Source organism: Siniperca chuatsi, linkage group LG9, assembly GCF_020085105.1.
Source record: "Siniperca chuatsi isolate FFG_IHB_CAS linkage group LG9, ASM2008510v1, whole genome shotgun sequence".
Taxonomy (NCBI): domain Eukaryota; kingdom Metazoa; phylum Chordata; class Actinopteri; order Centrarchiformes; family Sinipercidae; genus Siniperca; species Siniperca chuatsi.
Window position 1 is genome coordinate 17,887,982 of NC_058050.1, and position 14,637 is coordinate 17,902,618.

At 39.5% G+C, this 14,637-nt stretch overlaps 1 protein-coding gene across 16 annotated transcripts in view; it reads right to left on the minus strand.

Annotated features, from left to right (window-relative positions):
• The window catches only part of LOC122881575 (focal adhesion kinase 1-like), a 52,550-nt gene that overhangs the window by 11,075 nt on the left and 26,838 nt on the right, over positions 1-14,637 (minus strand). For 9 of the 16 annotated variants that reach the window (XM_044207924.1, XM_044207926.1, XM_044207927.1 and 6 more), the window contains 4 exons: positions 8,893-9,004; positions 1,811-1,888; positions 1,203-1,391; positions 323-448 (listed from right to left, as the gene is read on the minus strand). In XM_044207924.1, coding sequence (XP_044063859.1) covers positions 323-448; positions 1,203-1,391; positions 1,811-1,888; positions 8,893-9,004 — 505 coding nt within the window. Of the gene's footprint in view, positions 1-322; positions 449-1,202; positions 1,392-1,810; positions 1,889-6,546; positions 7,447-8,892; positions 9,005-14,637 lie in introns of all 16 variants that reach the window. The other 7 variants (XM_044207919.1, XM_044207920.1, XM_044207917.1 and 4 more) reach the window with 3 other exon arrangements.

The window sequence follows — 14,637 nt, forward strand, 5'->3', positions numbered from 1 at the left end:
ATGCAGATTATATGTACACACTCTATTGTTTTGTAATGTTTAGGCTAATTTGAGGATGAAACTGGTCTTACATTTCACTTGTAGCATTAAAAAATCGTTTTATATTTAACTCATAAAATCTTTGTTTATTTGCCTCTGAATTACAAATACTGTATTTATCATGCCTAAAATACAGTAGCAATACTGAGCCGCTAACAATACAATCATATATCAAATGAAATTGAAAGTTAATGAATGAAAGTTAAATGTACTGTTACGTCTCAAGTATTGTGTATGTGTTAACTGTGAATGTATTTTCCCATGTGTGCGCTGTGTGTGTTACCAGCAGCCTTTCCTCCTCCTCCAGCCACCTCTGGTCCTCCTCCATCTGCTGTTGTTGTATCATCAGCTGTTCCTCCATTAACAGGCACTGCTGGCCTACACACTGCTGCATGTCTACTGCCCTGTCCTACACGCACACACACACACAAACACAAATACAAACATGCAGCAAAAGACAAGCATAGCAACAGACGTGCACACCAACACAGGGGACACACGCACAGAGTCACAGATGAAGAGAAACATGCACACACATACAGGACAGACACATACACCAGACTGATGAGAGGCTGAACTTAGATGATGGACACACACACACTAAAAATAATGGGTGTCAATGGGCAGTTGATTTGTACCATTTCAATATTTGGATAATTAAAGGCAGAATAAGTAGGATTTTCCTAAAAAAAAAAGTATAGACTCATAGAAAAATAATCCTTCACTTATGACCCACTAGAAGTGTATGGCGCTGTCTATATCTGCAGAGACCCTGCCCTCTGCCTGGATTTTCTTAGTTTCTTATTATTTTGCTGTGTTCGGGGCGTCAAACTTTGGGCAGTGGTGTGTAGCCCCGAGCCAATGACATTGCACAGCGCGTGAGGGCAATTCTCGCTCTAAGACCTCAATAACATTTAACCACTCAAGATTTTGACACAAGATTTTGAGACTGTAAATTCTTGAAAATTACATACTTTAAAAAAACAAAAAAACAAAAAACAAAAAAACCCACAACAGCTTTTATGAAGACCTGTGAGCTTGATTAGTAACCTGCTCTGTCCGTAACATACTGACAGGATAACTTTGTATGTATTTCAGTTGACAATCCTGTCATGACTTACCCAAGTGTGCATATGTGTGTGTGTGTAAAATTTGTTTCCTACCTCCATCGCAGAGCCCCATAGTGCCATGTCGTGTCCATGTGGCTGGGGAAGGAGCTGTGCGTGCGAGTGTGTGTGGACGTGGTGGCGGGGGTGTGTGTGCGCGTGGTGTGTGTCCAGCATCGCAGCCTGTGGGGGGTACAGGGCGCTGGGCACCGAGGGGAGGGTGTGAGGGCCAGGGTACCCTGCCATCTGAGACAGTGAGGAAGGACAGAGAGAAAGACACATTGTTAGTCTGTTATCAGTTCTCTTTTGATTACTACCCTTACATCTTTACATATCTTGTATTTATTTCTGATTTTATCTTTATATTTGTGTTTTCATATTTTATCCTTTATTTCTTGTTTAATGTTTTAATGCTTCATTTAAAGCACTATGAATCACTTTTGTGAATGAAGTCAAGTCAACACCCTCTATACTTAGAAATGTGCTATACGAATACAATTGTCTTGCCTTACTGCAACCCAAACCCCAAATGCTACAGACTGGCAAATGCACATATTTAAAAAAAAATCTAATTATATCCCAATTAAAGTTAAAAAACGATATACCAAGCACAACAGTCACAAAAGAGGATAGTCTTGTGCAGTCTGTGGAGTTTGTCTGCGTACCTGGTAGTGTCCAGGATGTTGGGAACTGGGGTAAAAACCGTCACTCGAGCGAGGACTGGGATAGCCTGGTCTACTAGGCTACAGAGAGAGAGAGAGAGAGAGAGAGAGAGAGAGAGAGAGAGAGAGAGAGAGAGAGAGAGAGAGAGAGAGAGGTTAAAAAGACAGTTACAATACTTTTCTATCTTTTTCCCAAAGTGAACATTAGAAGACAGGACACTGGGTCATTCAGACAATTCAACACACAAACCCCTAGGAGCTGTTTGTGTGGCTGGGTTAGCTGTCAATCAAAACAGGGAACACCCACTGGGCTGCAAATCCAGCAAGCGGTTAGTTAGTTGTTACAAACATCAACACCCAGTATGAACTATGTTACAGTCGGCACTATCGACCAGTAGAATCTCTGGTTAGATGTGATGCAGGTGTGTATAAAGTGTTATGGTTGCACGTTCACCAAAGACCTCTCTTTAAAGCACTGGCTTTTTCTTATTTGAGGGGGAAAAAAGGATACACTGCAGCTGAAAAGGTTGAAAGAAGAAAGTGTGGTGTAAAATATTTTCAATCTGCATAACAAAGGGAGTTTCTCCTGAGAAATGAGACTTTTTAATCCAAGCTTCTGCTGAACGCTTCGGGCTAAAGAAACAAAGGAGAGTGAGTCTGCTACTCGTCTCTATTCTATTCTTTTCTATTCCTTTGTTGGGCACCAGTAGCTAAAAACAGAAGTGCTTGGTGAACCCACAGCCTTGTTTCTTCTCTTGGTTTCTGGTGATTTGTTGAGATGAAGCTGTTGAATGAACAGTTTCCCATCTTAGAATGACTGGAGACATTTTTCTTCATGATTTAAACTTCTCTAACACAGAGCTCATTTCTAGCACAACAGTGGTGTAACCTCTACCTTCCACAGCCTCTCATAGTAGCTTTCTCTGGACCACACCTCCGACAGCAAGACAGACGCAAAGACAAAGGGAGGGAGACAAAGAAAGAAAAAGGGAAAAAAGTAGGAAGGGAGGGAGGAAGGACAAAGAGAAGCAGACAAGACAAATAAACCGAGGACAAGACAAACAGGAGCTTAAAAACTCTCAGACAGAGAGGGAAACGTACAGCATGTTGTGAACATGCTCACACATGGAAGGACACAAGGTTCTTTAACAAGAACAAAATTATATCTTGGAAGTTTAAATCTGCCCCAAACAGATTCACAGCCCTGTGGTAGTCAGTCCATGTCGAGGGAGGTTTCCCTGGGAATACCCAGTTTAAAAATAGAAAGATAAACACAGGGACAACAGACACATAGATTGGAAGGTTAATGAGACAGGACAGTCACACCAGGGTAAGACAGAAACTGGTTATAATCTGGAGACTTTTGGATGAATATTTGAATGTATGAATGACCAAATAAATAATAAATAGGCCCAGCCTTTATCATCTAATTGCAGAGCTACAGTGCCAGAAGTATCAGTCTCAGCTGTGCCACTTATAGGCAAAACAAGTAGGCAAGGAAAATAAGCATTTTTGACATTACAGCTTTCTGCCTTTTTTTTTAGAGCTCTGTTTGGGGTCCCGTAGTGGAGAATCTGCAACCTATTAAAAATAAATATGCAAATAGTTTGCTACAACCTCCTTTCCTGAGGTGCTTTGCATCTGATAATAATGTATGGCTACGTGTTGTTAACAAAAATTTCTCAAGCCACATTTATGTGGGCAGTATAGACTACTTCAGCAGATTTATGTTGGGTCATGATATGTTACTTTAGCGAGAGCATGCAAAGTTACTTTTGGGTTGTAAGAGAAACATGGATCTTGACAAACCTGCCCAAAAAATTAAATACATCGTGTCACTTTACCTTCATCTATTTGACAATCATTTTCCATTACCTTTAGCATTTAAGCAGATTGTGTACAAATTGTTGCATTTTTAAATTACACAAAGTAATTGGGATTATTTTTAAAATGAACCTCGGTTGTAAGACACATACCCGTTACTATGTAGACCCATGGCATAACTCCATGAAGAATTTTAGGAATGTTGAGTAGCACAGTGTAATTAAGATTTTCTTTTTACTTCATGTATCACTGAGGGGCACAAATCATTGACTCCCACACAGACACATCTAACACCACAAGGGTCACAGTGCTGTGCAAACATAGTACAACAGCTCTGTAACAGGAACGTCTCACAGAGACTTACAACAGGACTGAACAAGGATTTAAATTGTGACCTTTCCTCCAGCTGAGGGCCAAACAGAAGACTGATTAATGGTAAGTCTTGTCTTATACAGCTAGGCTATATTTCTGTCATGTTTCAATCACTGATTTCTCACTGGTGCCACAAGTATCTCTGATTGTAACAGTATTTCTTATTTTTACACGAAAGCATGCATTTTCAAGCACACACACACACACACAACTCATGTTTTAAACATTTTCCCAGCATTGAAAGGCAGAATTCTTAGCAGAAAAGGGGGCATGTGGGAGGTCGGGTGATGTTACAGCTCAGCGGGAGGACTAAACGTTCACTCCAAAAACAGGGTCATCTACCAAAACCAGCTCATGTGTAGTACTACTGGCCAGCACCCAACAGCTAGGTCAAGGTGACAGAGAGCCAGCTGTGTATAAACAGGCTTAAGTGGAGACAGACCTTCGAGCTCTTTATGTATTTATAGTAACTGTCTCAATCCTAGACTTCACATTCTTCCAAGCTTCAGTAGTAAACGCAATAAATCAATGAGACAGAATTCAGTACAGAATACAGAGCATATACTATAGTATTATATTGTATTATACTATACTGTATGTTACAGTAGAAGCTCTTTCCTCTTACAAATGGCTGCGACCCGAGCGGTGCTGCATTACATAGGAGCGTTAGTTCTGGACTTTGGGTTCCACTTAGTGTAAAAAATGTTTTTAACATCCATTTTAAGATCATTCCACTACATTGAAATTCCAGTGAAATTTAAAAGCTGACCACAAGATTTTTTTGTCAATTCTGTGAATATCTGCTTTTTCTGGCTTATCCATCATTTACTATTAAGAATTCCACGTGTGTATATATGGATATATAACAGGCATCCTGAACAGGCTAGAAATAGGGTACAATAATCCGAGGACACATCAACACAATGCCTGAAGCAAACACACATATATTAGTAACTACATTCAATCACGACAGAGGACATTCAACAGCATGTACAACACAGATAAAGCATGCCATCAGGCGAAGCATAAACATGCTAATTTACAGGCACTGGTGCTGGGAAGCATTGTATCAAAAATCACTGCACTCAGTTATAATCAGTGATTCAAAGATTGGATTGAATTTAGTCCTACATGATATTAAAACCAAACATCAAAAAATGTTGCAACATTGTTTTCTGAGCCAGTAAGAAAATAGAATTTCAGTCCTGGAAATAAGCATTAAGGACATGTGTTCAGCCAAAATTATTTCTTTCTATAAAAAAATATTTTTTTTATTTTGGTAAAAATTAGACTGAACCACATCCCTGAATGTGTGGCTGACACTGGGTTTATTTAACTTTGGCTGTCATGTGGTGGACATACAGAAAGAAAAGGGATATGAGTGTGAGTAAAGTCAAGGTACTGAATGCAGTGACCAGATTTTCCCAATTAAGCCACGAGCGCGTTCACATAAAGGGGCGGTGTTTGCAGCATATGACCAATCGCAAACATGGAGTCTACTGGCAGCAGAGCAGCATATTTTACAAATGAAGAGCAAACTATAATATTAGAGAAATATGGAGAAGTTAAACACATAATTGGGGCTAAAAGCAACACAGCTGCAGCTACCAATGCAGGAAGGACAGTTGGCAAAAAAAATAAAAATAAAAAAAAATCGCTGACTGTGTGAATGCATAAATGTATTAATTGGCTTTATCACTGCCCCATCATTAGGGCACGACATATGACTATAATTACATTTATAATAAATAATAATAATAATGTTTATTTGTATAAAACTTTTCAAAACAAGTGCTTTACACATTGAAACTTAAAATAGAGCAGTGCAAGTTAAGAATTAAAATAAACCTAAAAATTATAAGACGATTTCTGTATTCCATTAAATAAATGTGTTGCTTAGATGTATTGTTATGGTGTATATGAGAATTTTAGCCTTATTCTTTGAGATGCAACCCGAGCAGTGTGAAACTGACTTGGGAGCAAATTAAAGATAAATATAAAAATATAATTCAAAGTGGTAAGTAGGCTCACTTTCATATCTTACAAGTACAACAAGTATAAGGCTTTAGTGCTTCAATCAGTCTCTGTTGTAGGATGATATCGGTACACAACAGGGCAAGGGTTTTGCCAGTCTCTGAATTGGCCACATGCAGACAACATGAGGACAAAATAAAAATATTTAAAGGGGAAAACTTTTTATTTTAAAAGATAACAATTAGGTGTCAGTTCCTCAGAATCATAGTCTTTAAGTCACCATTTTGAATACCAATATTCAACAATCACAAAGGTCAAAAAGAAGGGGCAGAAATGTTTCTACCGCCAGTAGCCTCAATTGATCAAGATTCAATATGTAATTTTTTGTGCAAAAGGCCTGACTGACCTTATCTGGACTTGCAAATCTTTGAATTTTCCTTTTAAATCCCCATGGACATTTATCAAAGGGTCCACAATCCTGAACGTTGCAACTTTTTTTGATAAAGACACACAGGTTTGTTTAAGTTATTAAAAACAGCTTTAGTGCAGTTTAACAGTACACCACCTGCCTTCAAGGGTCTGCACATGGGTCTTTCAGAGCAGGGGATGGGAAAAGGTGTATGGGTAGTTACAGGGAGGCTTGACATTTGACGGGATGGATGGAGGTTAGTGGAAGACAGAGTGCAGGCAGAGGTTATTGGGAGCTTTCTTTCTGTGTGTGGAACAGTGAGGGGGGCAGGAGAGACCAGCGGGGGCCTCCCACATGACTGCACAGCAGGGTGTTGGTGCTTGGGGTCAGAGTTGGGTTGTAGTGGGATACTGGGATTAGTTTGGCAGGGAGGGTGAAAGCTGGGCAACAGCAGGGCTTTAAGATTAGAATTTGACTTGGGCTGGATGTTTCGGAGGGGGTGGGGACAAACATTTGACATGCTGCGGGGCAGAGAGTTAAGGTTAGGACTAGACTGGGAATGGAGTGGGGAGAAGTGCCAGGGATGGACGTGTGAGTTGTTTGACTTTGGCTGGGATGAACAGAGCAGGTGGCCATTAGTAAGGGGATTTGTCTTGTGGGGGCAGCTGGCACTGGACAGGCTGTCTGAACTGGTGTGAGGTGGAGAATAGAAGTTAGCATGAGACTGTAGGAACAAGCTGGGATGAGCTCTGGATTCAGGATTCAACTTGGTGTTGTGCTGAGAGAAAGAGCGATTGTAGTAAGCGGTGTTTTGAAGAGAAGGTGATTCAGGCGGAGGCTCAGGAAAAGAGGAAAAATTATGGGGAAATTGCAGAGATGATGAGTAGAGTGGAGGAGTGGGTAGGTGAGAAGAGGTGCATGGAGATGAAAGCTGAGGGTTTCCAAGGCAGAGGGAAAGCTGTGAGGCAAAGCACTTGTTTGGATGGCAGTGGTGGTGAGGAGAAGGAGCAGACAGACAATCCAGACTGAAGGTGGGCTGCAGGGAGGGACGACAGCTGGGCTGTAAACAGAAAGACAATGGTAGAGGAGGGACAAATGGAAATAAAAAAGGTGAAGACAGGTGAGACAGACAGGGATGAACCGAAGCACAGACAGAAATATGCATGAATGCAACCAAAGCCATACAGTGACTCAGCCACTGAAGGGAATAAGATGTTTTTCAAACAAGAATGAAGACTTTCACCTCCGAGAAAAGATTTTAATTCCTTTTGTTGTCAGTGAAATGAAACAAATGCAGCATCCACTAATTCCTGCAACCAAATTTAGACTGGGGAAAGGACAACTGCATCACTGAAGGCTTAAAAAAACTGATCTCTCAATCTTGTGAACTACTGTTCAAGACATATGGCTTTATTTGTAACAAAATGAAGCAGTTAACAGATGCTAACAGCAGGGGCATGGGGGCAGTGAGTGAGGGTGAAGCAGCCAGCAGCTGGGGCAACAAGCTGCAAGGTGGGATGGTACTAGTGGAGGTGGGAGTGGGGGTGGGGTTTATGGACTAATTATTCAGGAAATTCACCTTGTTTACACATTTAAAGGGAGCAGTTTATGTTGTAATGAAAAATGTGAAAAAAACAAAACTTGTAATCGTACATCTTGTTCCAGTTCTTGATCATTTCCCATAGCATGTGTAAAAGAGTTTGGTCGTGGTCAAGCGCTTGCATATGCACTAAGTCTCCTTTGTTCTAATCTACAAGACTGTAATATCAACCTTAACCTGCCTACCACAGGGTGATTATCATACTGACATATAAGAAAAAATGCCTGCACATCGACAAAAAAAAAAGGAAGTGGCTTTTCAGAGGCAAAAACTAATGTACAAAAGCTGACCAAGTTTAAAAATGGTAAATGGTTTTATGACTGAAACATTCAAGTTCTTTTCAAATTTTTTTCACATTTTGTCACCTTTTGCACATTTTTGCCTCTGAAGGGCCTTGAGGGAATTTTTTCCTTATATGTGACACGCACCTGACACTCCTTGAAAAGCCTGGATATAAGAGCTCAAACTCATTCACATTTGTTTTTCTTGACCTTGATTATCATAGTATGAAGACTCCACTTGACAACTGACAACTGCAATCATTTCATAAGCATGTTACCAGGGTCCTGCAGAAACCTTGTATGTTCAAAGAGTCAAACTTGTACAAATACAGGAAACATTAAATCAAATAAGTTACCAGATGAATAATTTCAATGCCTTAATATTAATGGACGAATCATGTGTGGTGCAACAACAACAGTAAATATGTCACTAACTCCACATGAAAACATATCAGAGAGGCTGTGACTAACTAACTAAAGAGTGCATGGGACTTGCAATGATCAGGGTGTCTCACTGCAAACAGCACAAACACACACAGATACTCCTTATTACTACACCTGTTGCACTCTTACAAACACACATAAACAGACAAACACAAACACATGTGGTGTAGTAGTGCCTTACTTTTGGTGGTGCGTCGTCAGACCCTCCGGAGTCCCAAGAAACCGTGACCTGTCTCCTCATCTCCATCCTGCTCCTCTCTTTCTGCTGGAGCTTCTCCTCCTCTAATATAGTGCTGCAAACAAGGGAAAAAAACAAGATGATGTAACACAAAAAGGGTACTGGTATTTTTATTTGTTTCTGCTGGACTGGCACCTCATTAAATCCAGCACTGGAAAGAAGCAAAAAAAAAAAAAAAAAAAAAAGGTGATAAAGTGGTAGGGTAACACATACTATTATCTCATATTCCAATCTGAAATGAAACAGCCAGAAGAGAATGATGTTTATCCTATCCTGATATTAGAACAACTGTGAAAAGTCCTACAGTCTGGCTACTTTTGAAAAATATCCCTTATCCAATGTGAAGAAAGTCACAGGAAGCTACTTGTTTTATAACATCCCTAGAACATAGTATAATGCCACTTCCATCTTGCCCATCATTTTCTTTCAGGTCCCATCTTAAAATGTACTTAATGAAACTGGCAGACCAACAACCACCTGACCCACTTACTATAGAGAATATGAGGTACTAGGTTTTGCATTTACTACTTAAAATTTTACCTCTTAATATACACACACAGGTAAACTCATACAAACACATGTTCCTACGCACACGTACACACATCACAGGATTTTCCTCAACAGAGAAGTTGTTTTTAAAAGTAAACTGTCAGCTTAGGTGGTTTTCTACCTCCTGCTGAAAATATGATAACTCACTGACACCCCCCTAAGCACACACACATCGTGTATGTCAGAGCTTCATTACTGTGTGCTGTTAACACCCACACAAACTCATGCATACAGAGCACTCCTTATACTGTCTGTACAGAGCGTCAAAACAAAAACTATAGTCATAAGAAAAACAAATTCCATTTTGTTATGAAATGTTTTATTGCTCAGTCTCTTACCACCGTTAAAGTTCATCCCAGAATGCTTAAGTACCTCCCAGTAATATTCAGTGAGCCAATACAGTAATATAATTCAAGCCAGTGTCAACAGTTTTGGCTTCAGATGCTTACAAACCAATTTTGAATCTCTCTGTCTGCCTTGCCGTAGTGCTGGGATAGTCATCTGGTGCAACATCTACTTTTATTTCAATATTATGCCTTAAAAAAAGACTAAATTCAGTCAAAGTTAATGTTTCAACTTTTACCCTTCACTGTATATTCACACCAACTACTGATACCATCTCTTTGCTGTGTCAGGCAAAACTGTTACAGCAAGCAAAGCAGTAAATCTTTGGGTAATATTGCTTAAGAATAAACTGAATCACATGGAGGCTAAGCAATGTCCCACGCCCCAAACCCAACATTTTTAGGTTTAATGTAGCCAAAGATACCACACTGAATTTACTTGCTAAAATTATCCTTACTGACCTGTTCCCTGGGAAAACTGCCGCTAAACCAAACCCAGATTCCCAGAGGAGGGAGCTGCTGCTGACGAGCTGACGGTTCCACAAAACTGCAAACTGAATGGTTGAACAACACACAGTCACACACTCTTTCTACCCTCCTTTCCTCAACAAGGGTAAGAGCTATTTCTAGTAACATCATTACCCTTCCTGTGCTGTTGTCTCCTGCCGTGTGTGTGTGCGTGTGTGTGTGTGTGAGAGAGAGAGAAAGAGAGTGTGTCCTTGCACCTGTCGAAGTCAGTCTCCTGTCAGGTCTCGTCCTTCTTTTCCATCACAACACACATTCACACACATTTGTGCAATAATATCAGTACTGACATCAATACTGACAGTTTTCTACTAAAGTACTGAGCTGTAAAGACAGATCCAACACACTGAATGCTGGTTTAAACATCAACTGCTATACTACAACACATCATTTTTCATCACTTTTGGATATATTTATTTGCATTACAGAAGGCTGTCTTTCAATATTTTTAATTATTAATAAAATGAATTATTAATACAAAAGTACATATTTAATGACTTAATTGAGATTTAAGATGTACATTGATTTAAAAATAATAATAAATAACTGATGTCCATAATTTTCTAAGAGAATTTGGTTGTTTTAGTTTAGTTAATTTTTAACTTGTGCTTGAATTGCTCTGTAGAGAAATAATTGGTGGGTATTAGATATGTGTTTTATGTTTATATCATTATAAATTGTATGGATGAACACCAATAGTAGATCCATCCCATATTTTTTACTTTACTCAGCCTGACAGTCTTTATCTTTATATCAGTTTTGAAGTTCAATTTATTCTTTCAGTTTAGCTACACATTTTTTTAAACTGAATTTTCTGTTTGTCTTGATCAGACCAGTTAGACAAATCCTGGAAATGTGTTTCTCTTTTTCTTAATTTAATCCTTTAAACAGGTAGTCTCGTTGAGATCATGATCTCTTTTTCAAGAGAGACCTGTGTACAAGAATAAACACATACTGTTTCTCCTAAATGTTGTTGTCTGCGGGAAAACCTTTTGTTTTTGTGCTGAACTGTACTGATCTTACGAGTTAAACAAATGAAGACAACATTAATACACGCAATGGTTTGCATCAAAATAACAAAAAGCTCCTCTAACTCCTAGTAAATGCTTTTTCTACCAGAGAGTAGTGTTTTTAACAGCATAGCTGTATTGTAACTTTGTGTCAGCCATGATTAAATCTGCCAACCCTGCCTCACAGTTTAACAGTAAGTGACATCACGTATGTATAAGTGTAATGACGATAACGTCAGCACCTGGCAACATCAACACTCACGTCTCCTCCCCCACCTACACCACCTGGAATAACATGCCCTGTTTAGTGTATTTACTCAGGCTGGGCTGACTGCACAACGCCCTGCTTTACTCTTCTCACCTGAGAGCTGCCCAGTACAACTGCTACTGATGGAAACTGAGCAGCAAGATTTAGGTACCTGGGTTCAAGCGCACTGAGATGTAAACTGGACACCCTGGGGGAACTGCTTTCTCTTAGTGTGCGCTAAAGCTGTCACAAAGGCAGGTTCACACATGAATATAAACAAAACATAGATTCCAAGACAAGATTCCATATAATCACATGCGTCAATACCTTAGGTTTCATCAAAATCTGACTAGTAGATGGATCAATGCAAGAATGATCGAGGCTGACTCCTAGTCCATCCTCTGATTTCATAATGGCGGACAACAAATAAGTTGTGTGAAAACAACCTGAATGTTGTTTCTTACCAAGTTTGACATGTAGAAAGATTATTAGTTTGTTTTCCAAAAGAATGTACAAAAATATAATTTTCACTCTGGCTTTGAATCCAGCCCGCGGCCCTTTGCTGCATGTCATCCCCACTCTCTCTCCCTTTCCTGTCTATCTTCAGCTGCACTATAAATAAAGGCAAAAAAACAAAACCAACAAAAAAACAAAAGCTGATGCTTCAGCTGAACTTCAGAAAGCATTTTTGCCACAGAATGAGGACTGTGGATTTTCTTCTCCATCACTTACATTGAAATTGATTTACGAAGGGATCTCTTTGCAAAGAAACACATTTCTTCCAGAGGATCAGTTGAGGACAGTCAAACAATCAACTATGAATTATGTTTAAGAGGCATACAAAATGGCTGCTCCAAAACAGCTTTGGATTAAACCCATTGGTACAGTAGCATCCACTGAATGCAGCACAACATTTAGAAAGCCTGAAGAGACATTACTTTACCTTAAGAACAGACCAATCCAATAGCAGCAGAGTATATCCAGTCAAGCCCTTCTAGCAGAATAACGCAGCCACTAAAATGATGATGGGCCAGTGGCAGTCAGCACTATAAACAGTGTCAGAATAATAAACATTAATAACTGCAAAATATCCCAAGGATAAAACCTACTACTCCGGACAGGATGATTCAAATATGCTCTGTGGCAGCTGAACAAACCCCCCCCAGACTACAGGCTAAACTCCTTCATCACAGATAGACTTCACTATCAGGATAATATGATCTGAGAGTTAGGAGCCTTGGTCCGCTAGCTTTAACCAGGGGAGTACAGAGCTGCAGTAGTCCTGCTTGCATTTTTCTTTCCTTCTTTCATTCTCTCTGTCTATTTTCTCTCTCTCTCTGTTCTTTGGAAAGCTGTAGGTCCTGGCAGCTGCCCACTGTGTAAACACAACACACACACACACACACACACACACACACACACACACACACACACACACACACACACACACACACGTTGGTCTACCGTCTAGGAAAACTGTAGTAGTAGCTGAGAGCTGCATATTTGGCAGGAGAGACCTATAATTGATATTATGATATAAAAGCCAGCCAGACTGAAAGTAAACCAAATTGTATAACCTTATATGGCATGACTTTCCCCTATTAATATCCAGTGACCACAGTTAACATGGTCAATATTGACTTGGTTTCCAAGACACTGCATGAGGCACATTGAAGGTTCCTCACTATTTCTTCATGCCAACATATCACAGTCAATTAAAATAAATGTGCTTAATTTTGTCGGATTAGCACTCAAATGCAGTTCACATGTACTTTTCCACACTGGGTTTCATTACAACGTACAAAAACATACTGTACATGTGTCAGACTAACGGACTGAGTGGACCTCCACGATGTGGGGGCCAGTACAAAATGACTGAGATCAGGAGGACACAATGAAAAGGTGAAAGAGGTCAGAGAGAGGATGAAAAAAAGACTCCACAAAAAGTGGAGTTTGAACATGAGGAAAAAGAGTCTAAGAGGAGTAGAATTGGGGGGAGAGAGAGAGGAAAGCTGACATTGAGAGAACTGGAAGTGTAATCGTGGTGGAATTTAAGGTGTGAGTCATGCTGGTTTTAAGCAAACTCATAAAACCAGAGGAAGTGAAATATATGCTCTTATTTTCCTGTTTCTGTGTGTGTGCGAGAGAAAGAGAGCAAGACAGAGAGAGAATGTGCATGTTGAAGGAAACAATGATGGCATCTTGCTGTGCTGCTGAAACTTGTTCTACTTGTGTATATGAGTAGAAAATGTTTTTCAACAGCTTCAACATTAACAATATGATGTAAAATGTGAAAAAACAAAACACAAATTACATACTTGTTTTCTCCAGGTGAATCCAGTTTTGAGTGATAAGACAAAATTATATGAAATGGAAATATTCTCTCATTTCAACTCTTCATCATATCCTGTAAGTGATATCCTGTGCTGATCTTTTGAGGTAACTGCCCCGACTCACATGCAGTAAGTGGTATGACTAGACTACTATGTCTAGACTATGACTGACATCAGTTTTTACAAACATTGCAAACTTGAATAAACAGCTCAAAATTACATTAAAACTTCTAATATGTAGATGATATACAGGAGTAGATAATAATAATAATAATAAAGGGGGAAACATCTTTGGCATTAATCTGAACTCAATCTGCAGAATCTGTTGTGGCCAGTAGTTAATTTGTTTGCTGAAATTCATATAGGGAAACTGCTCAAGGTCATGTTTAAAATAAAAGAGAAAGCAAACCTGGTACATGACTACACCAAGTTCCAGTAGTGTGCTAGTGTCTCAGCTGAGGTTCAGACCTTGAAATGACTGAAATTAATGTGAAATCCATGTAAAATCTGTGTTACAAATAAGCTTCATCAGCTGTTTCCACTGGAGAGTTTTAGTTTGCACTTCACTAGTTGTACTTTCACAGCAGCCATCTAAAACTCATACTCTAGTTTTTTTATTAACACCAGCACAACATCTGTTATTACAATCTATCTTGCCATCAGAGGCAATTCTGAACCAT